Source organism: Chironomus tepperi, unplaced genomic scaffold (assembly GCF_022539635.2).
Source record: "Chironomus tepperi strain 1889 unplaced genomic scaffold, CSIRO-AGI_Ctep_v1 contig_137, whole genome shotgun sequence".
NCBI lineage: Eukaryota > Metazoa > Arthropoda > Insecta > Diptera > Chironomidae > Chironomus > Chironomus tepperi.
The window spans coordinates 617,359-640,392 of NW_027226259.1; the positions used below are offsets into that span (position 1 = coordinate 617,359).

A 23,034-nucleotide genomic window follows, 5' to 3' on the forward strand; every position below is an offset into this window, starting at 1 on the left:
AGTGGAATGAGGCATTGAGTTAATGTGATAGACTCCGATATTCACTGAATTTTAGCTGATTTGGTCAATAATTTTGACTAAATGAAGTGAAAAAGTGAACTTTTTTAGGCATCATGCTTTTGACCATCAATTGCGGCTGCTTTTGAACTAATTGGGCATAGAATTTATTCAAAGCTCACTTGATTGAGATTTTTTTCGATAAAAAATTCAAATTTTTATCATGATATTGATCTTTGTATGCTAGGCAACTTAATATTTATAAATTTCAAGATCCAGGACTATAAAGTTGAACAAAAATGGTAATTTTAAACTTTTTTGTTCAAATCAAAAGTTGAACTGTACAAAAAATTAGCTCCAAATTCAAATTCTGTCCAATGTGCTGATTAATAACCTTCATTCCATCGTGTATGTTTAAGTAAGATTAAAAAGCCAACCAAAAACTAACCTCACCAATGCAATTCCCATTTCTAATTCTTTTTCTCATCCAGCACGAGAATTCCCACAATTTACACAGGTTGGGGTCGACCGTTTTTCTGTTCATTTTAAATGCTTATACCGAGAATAGGGAAAGTGAATGTAAAAAAGCCATAAATAATTTCTTTTATATTTTATCTTCTGAACAGTAAGTAAGCTCCTTAGTCACTTTCTTTACACAAGACGAGAGAAAAAAATCATTTATTTAATTAACTTCTCCCTTTAAAAAAATGTATCCAAAAGGCACCCGCTGGCAGATGAGAGATGAGAAAAAAATGAAAAGTTTTGTACATAAAAATTGTTCATGTAATAATTGCTCAAAAACTGTCATGTACGAGAGAATGCGAATGAAAATGTAAAGGCATGAGAAGAAGAAGATGACACAAAGAAAAGCAGAATCAGCAGCATCTCTATAATGTCATTGTTTGTTTAATTATGTCATTAGACTGTTGAAAACGAGAATCTGTTTAATTGTGCCAACTCTCACTTGTTATCTTTATTGCTTTACAAGCTAAATATTTTTATTGACTTTTAAAGAATAAAGCAGGCAGGAGTAAAAGTAATAGCAGTTTTAAGGAGCAAAAAGGAAGTGAAAGTTTAAGAGTTGGAATTGAATTTTATGAGAACTGTTGAGTTTTAAAATTCAAAAAGTTGAAAAGATTGAACTCACATATAATTTGTTTTTAATTGATTTAGGACTTGAACCTATGATTTTTGAGAAGTTATTATTCCACCAATATCTAGATTATTTACATTTCCTGTGTTTCTGCAAAACATCCATCCCTAATATTAAACTTTAAAAGCTAAATTTGTTCAGAATATACCAACGGTTATTTTATATTTGAACTGTATGAAATTAGTTGATTTCCCCTTTCATAGTTGTTAGTCTTCTTTTACAGTTGTTAGTCCCCTTCATGGAAACATTCAGTCTGTTTTTGAATTTTGAAGAATAAACATCGTTGCTTTTAAATTAAGCCCGTGAGGAGTCTTTAATTAAACTTATTAATAAATAAGCATTGTTGATATACGTCCAACAAATTTCAGAAATGAAGCCACTTTCCACATTGAGTCATATTTTAGTTGTATTCAAGCAAATTTCTTATTAAAATTAAATTTTTTGTTAAAACTCCCCATGAGAAAATTGATGATGCTGGTTTCCTTGTTCACATACAGTGCCATGTATATAGCTAGGCTTTGCAAAAAAAAATATTTGCATATTTTGTTCACAGCATAAATTTCATTTAAAGCTCCTTAATTCTTCACGAAACATATTCTATTCTATTTTCTCACACAAATTTTATTATTATTATTTTTTTAGTAGGATAAATAGAGTAGATGTTTGTGGGTTGTTGACTAAGGAACAATTTTGTATGAGCTTAATGGATTTGGAGGCGTAAATTAGCATTAAAATTTGAATATTTAGGAAGAAGTTTGCTCTAATTTAAATGGAAAAATGAATCAATGTTATTAAAGTTTACTTCCCTGGCCATACTAGCTGGATGACTTCCGTCTTCCAATTTTACAACACCAAGAGCAATACTGTTTCTATCGACTGTTTCCTTGCAATTGTTTTTTGGTCGTCCATGAACTCTTTTATCACCTTCAAAGTCGGATTTATATATTTGGAGACATAGAGCTTCTATTGGTTTGGTAATAACATGTCCAGTTACCTAGTTCCTTCAATTATTATTGATCGCAACAACTGACAAAAGCCAAGACATCAAACATGCTTTGAGAGTTGACATTTATTTCAAAATACTCAATTCTTCTAACTGGTTCTAACACAGTGTCTTTATTGCATAATTTCTACTATTTTGCATGAAAATTTGGTGTCTTTAAGTTAATAAATGGAATTTTTGACTGAAATAAACTCAGTAAAATGGGGTTAATGTTATGACATGTCTCTCTCTCTCTTATTTCTTGATTCAGCAATCGCGATTATGTGAAGAGAAATCGTCTCATTAATTTTGATTATCTCATATACACTAAGAGTGGTATTCAGGGGCTCGGCCCCATGTTTTAGGGGAGACAAGGGAGTCTAAGTCGATAAGTTCTTCTAGAGAAGCGTACGACGTTTTAGAATCTTCAAAATGTATTAGTTCGGAATTGAAATTCTTCCCACATCCTCAGTACACACCTCACATTCGCTCATCTACTAAAGCATAATATATATTGACTGTCGAAAGGATGAAAATTTTCTTATCAAATAATAAAAAAAAGCGAAATTTTTATGAGGAAAATTATTCGCATGAACGAGAACAAAAAGAAGTGGAAAGAAGAATCAGATAAGAAAAAAGAATGAAAATTTTTTATCGAGCAATGATCTCAAACACATACAGCAGAAAAAAATGAACATGCTCACATAAGAAGGCGCTTCCCTTCCTAGATAAATGTGTAATTTTGGGGATGAAAAGTTCATAAATCGACATCGATAATCGCTATAATAACAAAAACCTTCTTTTTATACTTTCAGGTATCGTTAAGCATATCCATTTTACTGTCATTGACTGTGTTCTTCCTCTTGTTGGCCGAAATTATTCCACCAACATCACTAGTTGTTCCATTACTGGGAAAATTTGTGCTGTTTACGATGATATTAGATACGTTTAGGTAAGTAATGACTGTTTTTAATTAAAAAGTAGAACTACAAACTGTCACAATAAATTTTGGACATATTTATAGAAGGCCTAAAGTCTTATCGATTGCTCAGATTTATGGGATTTGCCTATAAAAACGAAATTTAATCAGGCTTACTGATTTTGAATTTATTTGCTTTACTTATTGGACATCTGAATTGGAGTTTTCTTTGGATTGAGAAGTTGACTAGTCAAGTCACCTTAGTTTTAATATCCAATTGTCGCCTGAAGCTGCCTCTATCGCAGGCTTACACTTTTCAACTTGGGAAACACTACAAAATTTTCTTAATCCAGTTACTATAGCTATATTTTTAAGTTAATCTCATTAGGATCTTACAGAATGATTCATAGTGCTTTAGACCAGTGGTGGACAACATGTTTGCCGCGGCCCAATAGTGAATTGCCATAAATTTTCAAAAATGCCATGAATCATGAATCGAACGCCGTGAGCAATTTCTGTGGAGTTAGTAAGCTCTAAGTTGTGCCGCAAAAAAGATTGCCCACCCCTGCCCTAAAGCAATCGCACAAGTGCCGCAATAAAATTCAACAAATCTTCATAAATTCTTGTTTTTGAAAAGTTGTCAAACTTTTTTGTGCCTCTCGACTCAAATCAGCAATAAACTTTTTCTCGACTTCTGAGGAAATTGTTTCTGCCTTCTTTCTTTTTGATAATCGTTTTGCACTCAGAGAAAAACTCTTTAATCTAAATTAGCGTCATTCAATTGACACAATCGAGTTAATATTAATTCAATTCCATCCAATAATTTTCTTGTTCTAATTATAATTAATTTTCCAAGCGCACAACTTCGATCATTCATAAAATCATTACCATTATCGCCTTAATTTGCTTTCTGATGATTTTCTCTTTGCATTTTTTCGTTGTTGCTGCTCATGTCAGAGACGAGAAAAAAATTAATCTTAATTTATGCTCAAAATGATTTTTTTCCTCTTGACTTTTTTTTTATAAAAAAAGAATTGTTTGTTAAGCATACGCATTAAAGCAATAAGATAAACAATAACATAACATTTACGTGCTGCTACTTCGAAAGCAGGAACAACAATGAGAATAATCCAAAATTAAATCCAAACTTCCGATAGGATAGATGATGGAAGTGTTTGAATTGATAACGAGAAATTGGTTTTGTGCTGCTTTTTCGGAAGTAATGGATTGCTTTAAAAACGACGTAACGTCTTTTAAAAATTCAAAATTTTCAAAAATGCTACTTTCCAAAAATTTGGAAAATTCAAAAACTAAAATTGAAAAATTCTATTAATTTTAACCGATTTAGTAACAGAAAGCTTTGTTATGAGCCTTGCTCCTAATTTTTGTATCCATTTTGACCATCTAAATAACTCATAAGCATGTAATTCTGTCAATATTTAACTTCAAAATGCTGAAGTGGAAATGTAAACAAACAATTTTCGAAACCAATTTTTCGAACTCGAAAATATTTGAAAATGGAACAATAAATCACGTTTAAACCAACCCAGAGCTGCACTTCCACCTCATTATTATTCAGAATCCAAAACACTTTCAACAAAAGAAAACTCAAGTCTTAAAAACAAACCCAATTCTTAAAAGACGTCCGATTTTTTCCGTGATTGTAATCGAAAATAAGAAAAATTCAACCCGGATATTGGAATTATAAGAAGAAGGAAAATCGATTTCGTGGAGGCATTTTCAATCATTGACATGAAGGAAATATAAAATTTATCATTTTCTCTTAATTTGATATGATTTATGAAGAAGAATACAGCGGATATGAAATTTTTGCCTTTAATCGCATGAGACTTTAAGATGAAATATAAATTTTGGACTGATGTTGAAAGGATTTTGATGAGATTTATGAGATTCTATAACCTTTCTGTGGGGAGAAGAAGAAATTGATAAATTATTCAGTTATTGGAATGTCCAGATTTTTTAAGGCACAAGCCATGCTGATGGATTACATCATTAACATTAATTCGTTCATAGTTGTTGTTTTTGGAAGGTAAATGGGTGAAATTTTGAGGTTACAACGAATTTTGAGGTTTGTATAAAAATCGATACAGACATCCCAGTAACTCCTTTACATCCACAAAACTTTTACATCAATAATAAATTGAAATCCATTGATATGTATATAATTTATAGCAACACGCTTTAAATTCATTCATTTCAAAAGAAAAACTGTGAAATATTATACAAATACGTTTCCATCCTACAGCAGATGATACTTGGAAGAGATTTCGGATAATTTGAGTCTTTTCGAAACACAAAAAAACATATAAAGCCCTTCAAAATCCAGAAACAAATAGGTTTTTTCTCTTATTCTCATTCTCCATTTTCTCACTTTCCTATTTAGCTTACACTTTGCATTCTCTCGCACAGTCAAAAGGATCAAAAGGATATCTTTTATGAGCTTTTCAGGATATTTTTTTGAATTTTCTTCCTTTTCTCATTTCTTTGGAAAAGTAATGGCTTTATGCTGGATGATTGAAAAGGTTTTGTGTACACTTTGGGATCTGGTTATCTGGTTAAATAGGCATTTAGCTATGTCTAGGGTTGAGTCGTTGGATAGAAGGACTGGCTATAATGGCAAAGTACTTCGCATTCCAATTAATTCTAAGAATCAAGCTAAGATAAGAAAAAAAACTAAGAATCAAGCTCCTAGATCTATATATTGATGTAAATGTGTGGTTTACCTTATAGCAGAGCTTGAAGTCGACTGGGATTTTGTATGAAAAAGTAGAGCCGAGTTCAATCTCTGCTTTCTAGGTCACAACCCAAAATATGCGCCATAGTCATCCCAAAAGCTCCAATGAAAATTTATACACGCAATTCTCATTTTCATCCGTGGATTTTGTGTGTGCGGCGGTATCATATCCATATATACACAAAAATATAGAAAATATTTAGATGAGAAGAGGATTATTAAAAGGAAACTCGTAAAAAATATTTTTTATGTATGTATAGGATATACAACAAGTTCAAATGTGGGTTATGAATTTAACTTTTGAGCCTTGCTGAAAATGAGGCAAACATTTCCCTTTGAACTTTGCATCAACATCAACAACAACAATAATAAGTTCATCTGAGATAAAGAAGATTCAGCATGCTTACCACCATTTTCCGTAAAACCAAGGTTTTCTGTATTTTATGAAGATTTTAATATGCTGTAAGGCACACTCTCCCATCATGTTTACGATTCAAAAATCAAATTTTTTGATGTAAATCTGAGTAAATAAATTTGTGCATCAATTTTGTGACGGCTTTTATTAATCTGCATCCAAATAACTCAATTCTATCACTTTTTTGTTCCAGTATATGCGTCACTGTAATAGTTTTAAACATCCATTTTCGTTCACCACAAACACATACGATGGCACCGTGGGTGCGCACAATTTTTATTAACCATTTGCCTAAATTGCTCGTTATAAAACGTCCGATGTACGGAGGATTGGATCAATATAGGTGAGTGAATTATGGAGGAATTGCATTTAATGTCACAGCCATGGCAATGAAAAAAATTTTTTATGCTTCTTTTTTTCTGTGTTATCAACATCTGTAATTTAGTGCTGCATCACGTCGTTTTATGTTGAGATCGGGTACGGGATTGGAATTGCGTCACGATATTCCACCATGTCCACCTCCAGTTACGCTACCAACGAGCTTCGATCCGAGCTTATTAATGGATCATCATATTTTAGATCCAAGTGACAGGTATGGCATTTCTATTATTCTTTTATCTCCACATTTTTTTTGTGCTGTATGTGCTGTATATGCTGTACTTATACTCATAAAGTTTATATGTGCGTAATATAGTTGAAAACGTGACACAGCGCTTCACTACTCAGCAATAAATTTGAATGGTTTGTGCTTATGTCTTTTTTTTGTACGATTGATTGAAAATGAAGCACTTGAATGATGTATCTGCTCTTTTGTATGCATGTGTAACTACATATGTACTCATGGATATGAATGGTGTTAGATTCAATCGAGACAAGGAGCTATTGAAAAAGGCACTTAAAATAAAAATTTTATTCCATGAGAATTTGATGAACGTGAAATGTGCAAAGCTCAACATGATTATGATTACTGTGTGAAATGTACAGCAACCATCATTATGAATGTAAGATACGAGATTTGATGTATGAATGGTAGTTTCTGGTGTATTTATGTATAAAACGATCGATAATAATCACAAAAATGCAGACGAGATGTGAGAAAATTTATTATAATCATCCTTGATGCTCTAGATTGAGCTTTTGTACCGTATAAGTTCATTTTGAGCTTTAAGCTTGAAAAGTTTGTTTACAAACAATTTTAAATGAGATTTTATGAAATAAATCTATTTAAACTGCTGAATCTTCATCATGTTTATGATCTTCATGTCCTAAATAGCTTATAGATTGCAAATTGCAAGATCCAATGACATTAAAATGAACATTTCTACCAAAAATATGAATTTTGTTAATTCTTAAGCACGAAACTATTTAATTCATAAATTTCATTTGATAGCAGCTGTAGACCACCTGAAATCTTACATATTTCCAACAAGCACGTCTGATTCCGAATAGAAAATTCTAATTTTAGTTGAAAATCCTACGCTGTATGTGCCATTTATCAACATTATCTTGACTTATGGCCATTTGCTTTAGATTTTTCCCACCATAAATCTACAAGTCCACTGATTCAACAGCTTTACATCATTGAAATTCTAAACTCAAACAAATTACAATGTGAATCATATTTTTATGGACATAGTAAAGAAGTTCTCTTTCTGGTCATGGATCAAATGCAGCAAATTAGTCTATAAAATGGCAGATTCTTGTCAAAATTATATTTTGAGATTAAATTTATGTTGCTGAACTTGAAATGAGCAATATAATGTATAATTCAAGAGATGTCTCGTCATCCATAAATCTGTACACATTCAGCACGTCATAAGCTTTTACAGAATAAAAAAATTATATATTATATTAAATGTACATGCTGCTCGTTCACTCATTTTACAATATTTTCATCTCCTTTTTTTCAATATGCTCTCTTTCTCATCTCATTCAATATCAACTCCAATTGAGCGAATGCTCAGTTTAATCGAATTAATATCGATAAAATTTCAAAAGCAATTCCGCTTCAATCATGTGGAAAGGAATTGTTAATACGAGCGAAAAAGGAAGAATCTTTTTCCTTTGTTGGATGTTTTTTTGAGCTTATGACTCTTATGCCTTAATATCCTTGATTTCCCTTTAACTTCCAATTGATCTAAAAGTTAATTAAAAATTATTGTGTCTTCGGATAGATTCTCGGAAGTTTCAAATTCTTCTCAGACTGTCTGACTTGAAGATTAGATGAATTTAAGTTTCCGAGTAACTGAACATTTCTAGGGATTTTTTCATAATCGAATTTCGAGTGGGATATCCACGATAAATTGAAATTCGAGATTATTTTCTGACGGGAAACGTTTATAGGTGATGCCTACTGACTGGATGACTATCAATAATTAAAAAAGTCTGAGTTTTAATAAGCACAATGTAGTCGCTTGGAATTAGCTACGTCTTGGATGATGTATGTATTGAGTTCTGGGTAGAAAAAGAAGGTTTAAGTATGCTTTGTTCCACGCTCCCTAACAAACCCGGGTAGATCAGTGGTAGGAGTTAGTGACCAGAAATTTAAGGACGTGGGTTCGAGTCCCTCTTGAGCTATGTTGCGGAGAAGTGAGCTTTCTTCTCCAGTTCCTTAGAAGGTAGAGGTGCCCGGGGTCTGCTCTATAAGCTGCAAGATGCTACTGTTTTGAGGAATGCCGGATCTTTGATTGGATAGGCAATGTTGTGCATATTAGTTTTACTATATATCAGAGCTTGTCGAAGACTAGCTATTCACATCCTACTCATAATCAATGAACAACCTCCCAACCAACAAAAGACGCATTAAGTACTCAATTTACCACTTGGGATGTGATTCTGTAACTCACTTAAAGGTGCTATAATCCATCAAATACTCACTCGAGCATCAAAATACGTGTTTTAATTTCATTCTGATCCGCACGCAGGTGGGGTAAATGATTAGCCTTCCCGACTCTAACTTCATTAATTTGTTCTTCAATACATTATGCTTTTTGTCCCTTGATTGAATGTAACAAACAGCCTCAAGGGGAATTTCTTCAATTTTTTATCTCCCAAATTTGATGTTCTCCATCCAGTTACAGTTTCACAGTAACAATTCATTCTAGGAAAAGCTTTTAGGCCAACACATTTTTTCTCATTATATTGTGGGCAGAAAGGAGAACAACAAAAAAAAAAGAAATAAGACATCAACCATTTCACGCTAATGACATCGATAATGATGGCAAGTCTCACAAGAGAATGAACAAGGAAGGAAGAAAAATTTCCGTAAATGAAGAAGCACGGGAAGAAAAAAAAATTGTAGGAAAGCTCGACCATGAATTTACATAAATCGAGCTGAATTAATTATGTCATAACTCAATGCTATGTGCTGTGTAAGTCAAGTGAGATGACGGGAAGGCATTAGTAATTCATCAAGTTTAATAGTTTCTTTCCGCAAAACTCCACTTTTCTTCTCCATTAAAGCATGTCATAACGAATTATTTTAATGAGAATAATTTTTTATGCTGTTTTGCGCGAACATACCGCATTGAGAAGGGGAAGTTTTTGGAGTTGGAGCCGCATTGCTGGAATTTTTTGTGTTCTATTTCTTTGAATAAATTTAGGCTTTTGAAAGAAAAAGTTGGCCGTTATTTTCAAATTTTGAACTTTTTTGGTTCAATTTTAGAAAATTCAAATTTTTTGTAACCGTTATTTTTTGAAATTTTTTCTACCGTTAAATTTTAAAGCAATTTAAAGATAAAAATGTACAGAATCTTGGCAACAGTAAACATCTTAACCTCCTTTATTATTCAAGCACTTACACCTTTTAAGATATGACACAAAAAATGCTTCTTAACCACTTACAGACAATAAGCATATTTCTTATGCCCGTATTCTTCTTCCGATTCCTTCATGAATATTCCATTTCATGAAAAATTTAAATGACGAAAAAGTTCTTCCTTTAGAGGAATTACTAAAGAAATTTTAAGATTTTTTTCAAGTTGAATTTTTCCCTCAATTAATTTTCAGCCAACAAAACTTGTTTCCGCATTTCCACTCATTCATTATAAAAACTTGTGAAAATTTTAAGCACTTTAGTGAGAATGTAATGAAGCATATTTCATTAATTTAGGAGAAAATTTCTCTATCCAAGAGTTCCTTCATTAGTGATCCTTGAGAGTTAAACTTGATGAGACGTGTGAGCTAAGTACTTCATGAATTTGGGTTAAGGATTTGCGAATTTTGAAATTTTCCAATTAAAATCGTCAAAAATATTCGCAAGATGATGTCTAAAAATAAAAGTCAAGTGACAACAGCTCTCGAAAACAGAATGCGTGCCAGCATCAACTTTTTGAAGTTATTTTCCTCTTAAAAAATTCAAAAGACGACAATCTCGAGCATCCTCATTTGAAATTCAATGTTAAATAACAGCGTCGTTCAAAGACGTTCCGAGAATTTCTGCCTAATCTTCTAAATTGAATGAAATGCGAACATTTTCTATGAAATTTCATTGCTATACAGAATGCTTTAAAACCAAACAAGCTTATTTATACTAGACGCATGTAGAAATGAATGAATTTCATTGACAGTATGGACGGAAGTAAGAGAGAATCATAAACCCGTTGTTATTTTTTCTTTATGGATTTAATGGAATTATTATTATTTTCATTGTTATGATGGAAGAAGCATTGTGCGATTAACATGTTATTCAAGTAAAGCTGTGATGACATTCTAGACATTTACAATTTTTCGTGTCTGTTTCCATGTCATGTTATGGATGCTCTAGCGATTCTGATTACTTTTTAGAACATAATGAATACGTTGACTTATTTTAGTACTCAATAATTTAGTACAGAGTGCTTTGAGAATTTGAAGAACTTTAAAACATTAAAATTTTCTCTTTTTGTTCATTTTACAATCACTGGATCAATCAAATTGTAATCTTTGAGTTGTTGACCTTAGAAAGATCAATAATACGATAAATACAAAGCTTAATATAATGTAAAATTTAATGAAAACTGAAAATGTTGTAAACAAACTTTTGAAAGCTCCCATAAAAAGCTTTTTGTAAACTTTCCAATTTTAAGACATTGAACTTTGAGAATCAACACAATAAAAATCCAATTAAAGGCCATTGAACAGCCATAAACCTAACGATATGATAATCCGGAAAGTCCTTAAAAATAAGGGTGAGGTGCATGGACCCGACGGAATATTCCGGGGAATATATTCCGCGGAAGAAAATTCCCCGGAATAATCTTCCGCGGAAGTAAATTCCACGGAATATGTTCCGCGTAATATGTTCCACGGAATAAATTCCGCGGATTTTTATTCCGCTAAAATAATTTTTCGAAAATTGTACCGCGGAACAAAATACCGCGGAACAATATTCCGCGGAACTTTATTCCGCTGAAATTTTTTTAAAAATATGTTCCCCGGAATATTCTTCCGGGGAACATCTTCCGGAGAATTTTGTTCTCTGGAACATTATTCCGAAGCAAAAAAAAAAATCTTAAAGGCTGAGAAAATAAGCGATATCGGCGGTATTTATATAAAATACCGCGGTATTTGGCGGCATTTGAATGAATACCCCGAAGTTTCTCAACCTGGAAATTCTTCCTTCAGATGCCAAGCTTAAAAAAATAAATATAAATAAAAAACAAATTTTCTTTTTAATAATTTTATTTAATAGTAAGAAAATTAAAGTTAAGTAACAAATATTTAAGAATATTTGAATATTACTGTAGCAAGAGTAGAGAAATTGATCAAAAAAAAAAATGATTTTAAAAAAATACTTATTGACGAGGACGACGACTACGTCGTGTACGGCGTACTTCATTACCACGAGCTCCTCGGTTTCCAATTGCTCGAATTAGAGCTCCACGTGCACGTCCAGAGTACTGAGAACCAGAGGTAACACCGTTGTTAACATTTTCATCAGCATCGACATCGTCCTGTGAACTTTCATGATCTGGAGCTAGTTCAATTCGTGCACTTGTTCCTGGTGGCTCTTCTACTGGCTCATTGAGTACATGACTAGTATAGGGAAATAGATTAAACCAAAATTGTGAAATTTCAACATTGATTTCTCCACGTCTTTCAGCCAATTCTTTCGTTGGATCTTCTGCCAATGCAAATTCGTTGAAATATCCCGAAATAATACTATATGTGCCGTCAAGGGCCTTCCTGAAAAAATCATTCAGTCCTATTGAATTGCTCTCAAAGCGAGGAGCAACAAATAATGACTGATCATGACCTTGACGTACAACCTCTGCATCACCAACAACAGGAACTTGACCATTACCAATAGCAATAGAACACTCACCACATTTTACATCCCAAACGAGTGTTAATTCTTGGTCTCTTTGATGATGTGTTGGGTTGTAAAAAATTGGCATGCGTTTTTCATGTTGCTCGCATTTGATGTAACACCGCGTTGTTCTTCGACCTGACGACTTGAATCCGTCATCAATAACAAAAGATGTTGCTACCCCTGGTATTTCTGCCAATTTTCTATAAAGCAGCTCGGGGTAAGCAACAACACCTTCAACTGGCGCGTGATGACGCGGTAAGAAGTATGCTCTGGGCGGAGCAAACACTGAATGTAGATTTATGTCTTCTCGACTTAAAATTATATACATTTTTGTCATTTTAAAATGTCGCAGAATTTAACTTTTGTTCTAAATTAAGGAAATAAAATTTGTTTGTTAAAATTATAAATAAAAAGATATAACAATTTAGAGAAAAATCTGTTAAAAAACGAAACGTCTACGAAAAATATTTTCATTATGTCGTCTACCACTATTAATATCTTTTCATCCGATTTTACAACAATGGATTATCCATTTTAATTTTGATGAAGATATCTCAAAAAATTTTAATAGTATTGTTCTTGAAATCAATTTATAAAATCCTAAACCTAAACTTTCACGTCATTTAAATCTTTGTTTTGTCTTAAATTTTTTTAAAAATCTGAAAAATTGAAGTGAATTGTCCAAAAACGAGGATAATCCACTTTAGTAAAATCGACCGATTGATTTTTAATATACAATTATTAACTAATTACATACATTTCAATTTACAAAATTCTTAAATAATTTTGATGATTATGGTTTTTAAAAAATCGGAATGAAAGAAAGAATAATGAATGAAATTATATTAATAATATAATTGGTGATAAATTTTGTGCATATGCCAAATTTTTATTAACATTTGAAACTAAAATGAGAAAGTAATAAATCTCAAGAACTCTGCTTAAATTGATAAAAAAAAACTTTGCTTAAAAAAGACACCTCAAAAAGATACCGCCATATTCCAATATGAAACTTTTCTTTGACAACCATATCAACGATCTTTTCATATTTGAATTTCATACAAATACATTGAAAAAATTTTAGAAGTAAGTCATACTAATACAGAGAAAAAAAAAATGCTTTGTTTTAATTTCTTTAAATTCATCACATTAATTAAGTTTTAAGCACATGGATGTTATACATTATTATAATTATATTAATATTAGTCAAAATAAATGTATATTATGTATATCAAAATTATAGTGGAAAATGAAAATGAAGAAAAATGATTAAGTATGAGGTTTTAAGAAAAAATGCACATAGCTTCCGCTGCATTTTGTCATTTTTAACAGCAGGAAGTAGTCCTGGATGACTGTTTCAGTCATTTGAGACCTGTCCCTGCAAGCCTAAGTTGTTAGGTGATATAAATATCATCTAACAGTACTAGACTTTCATTAAAATTGTAAAACACGACTTACTTGTTTTATAAAATCCGTAAAATTGATTTTATTGCGGGAATTTTTGGAAGTAGAAATATTCTCATGCAAGTGAACACGAAACATTAGCGCATTTTAGAAAAATATATATGAAATAACTATTTACATACTTTAATTCACTTTTGATTGATATTTTTATTCTCAATTATGTACTAAACACTAATTGTTAATGTGCTTATATTATTATATTGCATAATTTCGATTTCAAATAACTAAACAATTAGAACGTCAGTGATATTGGATCAACCTTTGTCTTGGATTTTCTTTTGAATTTTTTCAAACCGTTAAAACCAATCAAACAAAAAACACAAAAAAAGTTTACTTTAACGGTTTGAAAAAATTCAAAAGAAAATCCAAGACAAAGGTTGATCCAATATCACTGACGTTCTAATTGTTTAGTTATTTGAAATCGAAATTATGCAATATAATAATATAAGCACATTAACAATTAGTGTTTAGTACATAATTGAGAATAAAAATATCAATCAAAAGTGAATTAAAGTATGTAAATAGTTATTTCATATATATTTTTCTAAAATGCGCTAATGTTTCGTGTTCACTTGCATGAGAATATTTCTACTTCCAAAAAATTCCCGCAATAAAATCAATTTTACGGATTTTATAAAACAAGTAAGTCGTGTTTTACAATTTTAATGAAAGTCTAGTACTGTTAGATGATATTTATATCACCTAACAACTTAGGCTTGCAGGGACAGGTCTCAAATGACTGGAAACAGTCATCCAGGACTACTTCCTGCTGTTAAAAATGACAAAATGCAGCGGAAGCTATGTGCATTTTTTCTTAAAACCTCATACTTAATCATTTTTCTTCATTTTCATTTTCCACTATAATTTTGATATACATAATATACATTTATTTTGACTAATATTAATATAATTATAATAATGTATAACATCCATGTGCTTAAAACTTAATTAATGTGATGAATTTAAAGAAATTAAAACAAAGCATTTTTTTCTCTGTATTAGTATGACTTACTTCTAAAATTTTTTTCAATGTATTTGTATGAAATCAAATACCTTGTTTATACGTTATAAGTCACTATTATTTTCAAACCAGTACTCTCTTCTAAAACGCTAATCGAGAATTTAAAAAAAAAAGATTAAGTCATCAGCTTCTAAAAATTGGGTATGGGTGTTTCTTTGGATAAATTTTTTCAAAATTTTCGACTTTGAATTGATTTTTCTCATAATCTGGCAATTTTATAGCTCCATACTTTATATACACTTACGGGATTTGTGCAGATCTTTATTTATGTACAATTATTTTTTACCGTCATGCTTTATTTAATTAAATATTTCAATTTTTATGCCGGTTTCTCGGAATCAAAATATCAAATTCCGACTTTCAACATGAATTTTTAGCACTTTATTCTACTTGTCACTATGGTTTAGTTGATATTTCGAGTGTATTACACCTAAAACTATCGTTTGTTGCTCTTTAAACGCTGCATAAATCCTTAATTAAAGAGAAAAATTGAAATTTTAGTGATTCCGAGAAACTTTTTTCCTAATCCGTGAGAAAATTTATTTTTTGATTTTATGTTTTTGCAGGAATTATAGACTAACAATACAAAATAAAGACAGATTGAGATATTATAATTAATATTTTAACAAAATTAACAATTAGTTAATTTGTTTAATAAGTTAAAGTAATGTTTTTCTATGAAGCAAATTTTGTAGTTTTTGAGACACGAATTAGACGAATTTGACTTATCCAGAGAATCACCCGTATGAAAAAATTATTTATAATAGAGTAAAAATCATATTTTTTTGAAAAAGAATATATCTTCAACATAAATGATTCATTCACATATGTTGTATTTTATCCAGTATTTGAAATATAAAATTAGCTGAGTTTGTATATTTTTTAAAGCTTTAATGGCTAGATTCATATTTTCGTTCGAAAGCTATGAGAATTAAAAAAATTTATCTACCTTATGGGCCAGGCATTATATTTTTCATCCTGACATGTTTTAAATTTTATACTGACTTTAAACTAAAGTTGAATCTATCTTGAAATGCTTGTAAGAAAAACCTAAAGCATCTAAACTAATATTTGATGATGAGGAATTTTATAATATTATATTGTTGATTCATAAAAAGTTTCAGATGTTATTATATCAAATGGATCTAGTATCTGAATAATTTTAAATGCAACTGTTTTACTTTATTCCATTGTATAAAGTTTATGAAGCTTTATATCTATTAATTAAAAAATTCTGTTCTTATAACAGCTTTTAACTATTGGCAGATATTTGTCTTGATCGTGTATTAAAAGCATTTAAAATAAGTTAATATAGATTTTATTTTTATCATATTTTTTGCTAACTTTAAAAAATTTAAAGTGACAAATAATAATTTTTTATTTATAACGTTTAATCAATAAATTGCTTCCTAATATTACATAAATAATAAGAAACAATAAAGAGCATACACACTGTGAGAATAAATAATCTAGATTCCATCCTCGTTACAAAATGTTTACAAAAAAAAAATTGGTTTAGGCTGCTACAAAATCGTAGACCCCATTTGAAAATTTCAATTTATTTAGTTTTTCAATAAAACACTATTATTTTTAAAAAATATATATACTTTGTCATTATCAAACATCATATATATATAAATATAATATAAATATATATATTCAAAGTCAAATCTTCTAACAAAAAAAATTATTTCAGAACTAGATATGGATTCATCCAACTACACCAAAATAAGAATAAAAGGAGGACGTGAAGTTTATCACTTTTATTGTCATACTGATCAATGTTTGTATGCTGTAAGCAAATCAAAAAATGAAATTAAATACCTTAAATGTATCCAGAATGGCTGTCAAGTATCTGCAAAAATAATTCATACCGATTTTTTGATAATAAGGAACAATAAAGAGCATACACACCGTGAGAATCACAAAGACAAGGCAGAATATGAGATAGCATTTGAGAAATTAAAGAAAATAGTCGAGAAAGATAATCGACCAATAAAAAATATTTATTTTGAAACACTGGCAAAATTGGGAATTGAGGCAGGTGGTATGCTCGAATGGACAAAAATAAGACATTGTCTACAGCGCATTAGAAGAGGCAAAATGCCCGGTTGTTCTGACTTGAATTCATTAATCCATTTGTTGGAAACGAATAATATTATTTATGATTCTTACGGAACACTTCATGATCAGCCATTTTACCAAGGCTCAATCAGCAATAAGGTTGTCGTTTTTGCAAATTTGCATTTGATATCAAATCTTCCAGCTGAATTTGACCTATATGTGGATGGAACATTTAAAGTCACTCCAGTTAATACACATCAGCTAATTGTCATTATGGGTGAATTTGGAGGAAAACCTCGACCAATCATATACGCACTTATGACATCAAGATCTGAGAAGCAGTATGTGATGTTATTTAAATTCATTCGGGATGCAGTTATATCTTTTGACGGAGTACAAAGAAAACCAATCACAGCAATGCTTGATTTTGAGAAAGCTCTAAGACGAGGAATGAATAGAGTTTGGCCTTCAATCAAAAATGAAGGCTGTAATTTTCATTACGCCCAATGTTTAAGACGTAAAGCTGCTTCCATTCAAAGCTTATCGACAAAGATTCAAGGACATTCTGAACATCATTCAACTCTTCTCCTCTTCATTCGATTGAGCTTGTTGCCAATTAATCGTATTGACCAGGGTTTTAATGCAATTATAACGCATATAGAAGCTTCGTCACGTCTTTCGGCTGATTTCGAGACATTTATAGAATATTTTAAGAGGACGTGGTTCATAAGATTTCCAAAATCTGAATGGAATGTCGCATTAAGAGTTCGTCGAACAAACAACAATATTGAAGCATACAATCGTGCTATAAAGCGTATCATCCCATCAAATCCTAACCCTTGGATTTTCCTGGATGGCATTCGAAATCTAGCTCTTGATGCATCATCGAAGTACACAGCACATCTACAAAAAGGAAGTCCAACTATTCCTGATCGTAGTCGAATTTCAGAACCTCTGAAGAAAGCACTTCAAGACCTTGATAAAGGAGAAATTAGTGAGCTCCAATTCCTTCAATATATGTCACAAGTTTAATCACTGTAATGTTAATGTTCAGTTCGTTCTATATTCATTCCAAAATTAAAATTAAAAAGAGACAAAATAACAATAAGCATGTTTTCTTTTAAATTTATATATAAAAAAAACTAATTATTTTTACCAAAGGAAGTTTTTGCTTAAGAAATACTATATAAAAATATTAAAATGGTGCAATTTAAAGCAGAGAATAATATGTAGACTACAACGCCATATTTAAGTAAACAATTTTTAATTCAAATTAAGTTAAAGTAATTTAAATGTGCCTGTGATTCTTTATAAAGTTTATATTCAGTGCCTTTGCTTTTATATAAATAGTTTAAAAAAATATATATTTTTGTGGTTGAAAAATTTCACCATTTTCAAGGGTCAGACACTCCACTTTTTGAAGTAATGTGAAAGTATAGTAAGCACAATACGGTACCTACTGTACTTGTATGGAAAGTACATTACTACACTTTAGTCACTTAGGTAAAAGTCAGTAAAGTTTATAGTTAACTTAAAATTCCACAAAAATTTACTTCTTAGATTATCAGCAAAGAATCAACACAAATCATTTGTAATATACTAAACGACAAAAAGATCATCTTTGAACGAAGATTCAGCTAAACTCTTATCAATATGAAAATACACCAATATTCCAGCTATTAAATCAAGAATTCTTTTCAAAAACGAAAATCATACTCTTTTTTTTTTTTGATAAACTACAAGCAACCCACAATAAATTGCAATATATTCAATCATTATCACACTTCATCCATCAACTAACTGTAGTTATCAGGATCGTCGTATAAAGTGCACCCAAAATCAGAAAAAACGTGTTTTAGAACGAATTATTCACACTTAGTGAACTATACAATCAATCCTCAATTCAAGACCCATGAACATCTCTTGTTGTTTCTTGATAGTTGCCTGTAGTACCTGTTTGTGTTGAATAAGGCTTCTGTTTGTTGAGATTTATTTTTCATTTGTTCATGTAGTCCAGTGTGTTGAAGACGTAATAGAATTATTACAAAGCCTTTTCAAATGTATTTTGTGTAATTTTATCGCACGAAAATGTATTTTTAAAGAAACATTGACAATTGAAAATTTAGAATTTTTCGAAAAGTTAACCGATTAAGTTTAGTTTTTCAGAAAAATCTTTTGTTAAATGCCTCTTTGTAGTGAATTTGTTATTCATGTGGTTAAATATTACAATAATACATAACATTGGAGTAAAAGTAGTTAATTAAAGAAATATTCATAAAAAAAACTTTTAAGAGAAATTTATTTTCACTCATGGAACAGCCCATTATTTAATTTAAATTTTCGCCTTTCACAGGCCTGACCTGTCAATAGGTCAAATCTGTCTGAATATTGCCTAATGAATATAGGAATGAGATTTGAACTTTTTTCTCTGAAATCAAAAAAAGACATTTTGAATAAAATTTGTATGAAATCTTATACGTACTTCACAAGTGCAAAAATGTTTTAAGAGATGAATTGGTAAGCGCATACTTATGCGCATAATTATGCACAAATAAGCGCTTGTTTTATCTTCGGATATTAGTCGCATAACATTTTTCCGAACTCTAGTTCATTCACTTCTTACAGTTCTTATAAGTGGTAATTTGATCATTTAAACAAGAATCTGTTATGCCAGACTCTCTTAAATGCTTTCTCTACATCTGGGAAGATGTGAATGACACTCAAAAAATTCATTAAGGCTCAAGAACGCCTATATAAAATTCCGGTCATCGAGAACGCTATCAACAAGTACTGCATACAGTATCTATTACATTATTTCATCACTGTTCTACTCCAAGAAATTTTGGAGTTTCTTTCCATTATTATTATTATGTATAAAAAACTTAATGCCTTCATTTGTTTTTCTTTCTGTCATTGCGGTCTAAGCGTCTCCATCTTTGAATGTCTCCTGTTCAAAAGATTTTTCAAAATTATGGTACGCAAAATTTCGAATTATTTCGTTTATGTTAATGGAGAATCTCTGTTTTGATCTTTAAAGTTTATAATTTCAAATGAGATTCGATACCTGCTCCGTTTGCTTATTTCCATATAACTCCAAATGAAGCGAAGATTTAACAAACGAACTGAGAAATTCAATAATAGCGGTTACAAAAAGTCAATTATTGAATCTTAAATTCGTGTAATTCTTTCGACTCTCTTTTCTTGGTGCCACTAGTATTGTAAAGATAAAGATTGCTTTTTTGTATATAATTTATTGATTAATTTTTTTTATTAAAGATTAGTTTTTTTAATCGGAAAGGGATCAAGGGCTTGGAAGATCGCCAAAATCGTATTTGTATGGTGGCGTTTTGGGAAGATTTTTGGATTCAATAGATAACTCTGCAGAATTTTGAACGTGTAACGAATTATAATGATGATCAACTACTTCTTCGCATGCTTTACGAATGCTGTATCCTACATATGACGTTAAAGTTGTTTCGTCTGTAAGTTTTGGTCTCGAGCATCCAGGTTGTGGTGTTGTGTCTATTGCACGGGCCGTCTCTAATTTTGTAAATGTGGCAATATCTCTCATCATTTGATCATTTTCTTCTCTTTTTATTTTCTTCTTTTGATTTTTAATCAAATTTTTTGTGTAATTTTCGCCTTTTGAACGCGGCTCTTTCTTGTTTTTCTTGCTTCGTCCCATGCTTTCTAATTCAAATACAATTTAGATAGTTTTTCATCACTACTAATGCTTTTATCCACAAATATTTACCTGGTGTTTTTTTTCGACAGAAAATAAAAAGAAAAATAAATCACAAAACGAGCAACAAATTTTTATTGAGCAACGAATTTTGCTCAAATTTGACTTTAAATTTTAACACTTTAAACTTTTTTTTACTATCAATAGTGATTATCATAACTAATTCACTATTAATTATGTTGTTAAACGGTAGCAAATTCATAGCGAATATATAAATTCTTTTACCATAAGTTGCTCAAGATTTTATATAAAATTTCAATAGTATTAGTAAATATTTTTGAAAAATAAACGGTTATATATTTTTTTATAAAGAGACGTAAACATTATTGTGCATTATTGTTATTAGTGTTCTCAATAATATAAAATGCTTCAAAACAAATTTCCTTGTTACATGCTAACTTTTCATTCAATTGTATCATATCGGATGTTTTTGGAAAAAAACGGTGTGAATATAATAAATTCATGTTTATATATGTTTTATCACTTCATCAGGAAATTTGAAGTTTTTGGCTTCAGTGCATTTTTGTCCCAGCGATCAGTAATTGATTAATAAATATACGTGAATCATTTAATAGTTTAATAATATCATTTAATGGTTTTTGAAATTCAATTTTTTTTAACGGATGCCAAAAATTCAAATCAACGCAATAAAATTTTTTGTTTGCTTATGAAATAAAAAATCATTAATTATCGTATATAGAGATGGTTTTTTGCTCCCAGGCTAACAAACTTGATGACACATTGCTAAAACTCCAAACTAGAGCTTTTACGATTTCGGGTTACCAAAACCCAGCTAGCAGGCCAGTCAGCGGAACACAGTATATTAATGAGTATTAATGAGCGTCCTTTTTTTGGTAAATCAGTCCTTTGATTATCCTCATTAGCGGTGGAATGGTATTAGTAGCCTAAATGGTAAAGCGTTAACCTTACGTGCCCAAGATCCTGGGTTCAATCCCAGGTCATGTCTAATTTATAAAGCTCTTTCTCCGTTCTAGTTACTAAGCTCAGTTCCTAAGTTGGGTGCAGTTTGTGGTCTTTGGCATATAATGTGTCTACATTGCAAATCATACAAAGATATACCAGTATCTGGATGGTTTTGTATATTTAATCTTCTGCACACAAATGCTAACTGATAATAGGATGCATCAGGTTTTGTGACGTACCCGTGTCTTTAAGTTGTGCAATTGGTAATGATGGATTTAGCATTATATAAAGCTCAGCCTTTAAGATTTTTTTTTTTTTTGCTTCGGAATAATGTTCCAGAGAACAAAATTCTCCGGAAGATGTTCCCCGGAAGAATATTCCGGGGAACATATTTTTAAAAAAATTTCAGCGGAATAAAGTTCCGCGGAATATTGTTCCGCGGTATTTTGTTCCGCGGTACAATTTTCGAAAAATTATTTTAGCGGAATAAAAATCCGCGGAATTTATTCCGTGGAACATATTACGCGGAACATATTCCGTGGAATTTACTTCCGCGGAAGATTATTCCGGGGAATTTTCTTCCGCGGAATATATTCCCCGGAATATTCCGTCGGGTCCATGCACCTACGCCTAAAAATAATCTATAAAAATCCAAGATATTCCATAACCCCTACGACTATCTCTCTATTCAGTGTCGTTACCATCCACAAAAATCATCTAAAGCATGACAAGTAAATGTAATAAGTGCTTGTAAGACTGCTTTTTCGACAAATAAAATTACTTTGCTGAATATAAATTGCATAATTATAAGTTTATCAGCTGTCTAGAATTACTTTTTGCCTTCTGTAGATATATGTATGAAGGAGAATGGTATGACATGAGCTTGATATGTCTATGACACTATTACACTAACTACATTGTGTGTTTTTTGGATGTTGATGTGGATGGATGGTATAAAAGTTTTATAAATGCAAAATAGAGAATACGACTTTGTTGTTGTTTGTCCTATTTCATGTAAATTAATGGCAATAACTTCCATGGTTGATGTAATTACATGAGTATCATATTGTTGGGACAAGTTAAAGGGGATAAAATCTGTTAAGAGAAGTTTGTGGCAACAAATCCCTTTTTATATTGTCATCAACAAAGTTAGTAAGCACAAAGAGAATCAGTTCACATGTGAAATCAATCATTTACCTCTAAGTCTGTGACTTTTCAGCACAGTAATCTACAGTATCATAAAAAAACAGCATCCATTAATTTTCATCGTAAAGCCAATATCCTTCCTTGCATGACATTCATTAAT

The 23,034-nt window shown here is 30.9% G+C and overlaps 1 protein-coding gene across 1 annotated transcript in view; it reads left to right on the forward strand.

Moving 5' to 3' along the window:
• nAChRalpha3 (nicotinic Acetylcholine Receptor alpha3) overlaps nucleotides 1-23,034 on the forward strand; it is a 62,826-nt gene that overhangs the window by 37,439 nt on the left and 2,353 nt on the right. Inside the window, exons 15-17 of the mRNA XM_070636914.1 lie at nucleotides 2,948-3,084; nucleotides 6,415-6,564; nucleotides 6,667-6,813. Coding sequence (XP_070493015.1) covers nucleotides 2,948-3,084; nucleotides 6,415-6,564; nucleotides 6,667-6,813 — 434 coding nt within the window. The remainder of the gene's footprint in view (nucleotides 1-2,947; nucleotides 3,085-6,414; nucleotides 6,565-6,666; nucleotides 6,814-23,034) is intronic.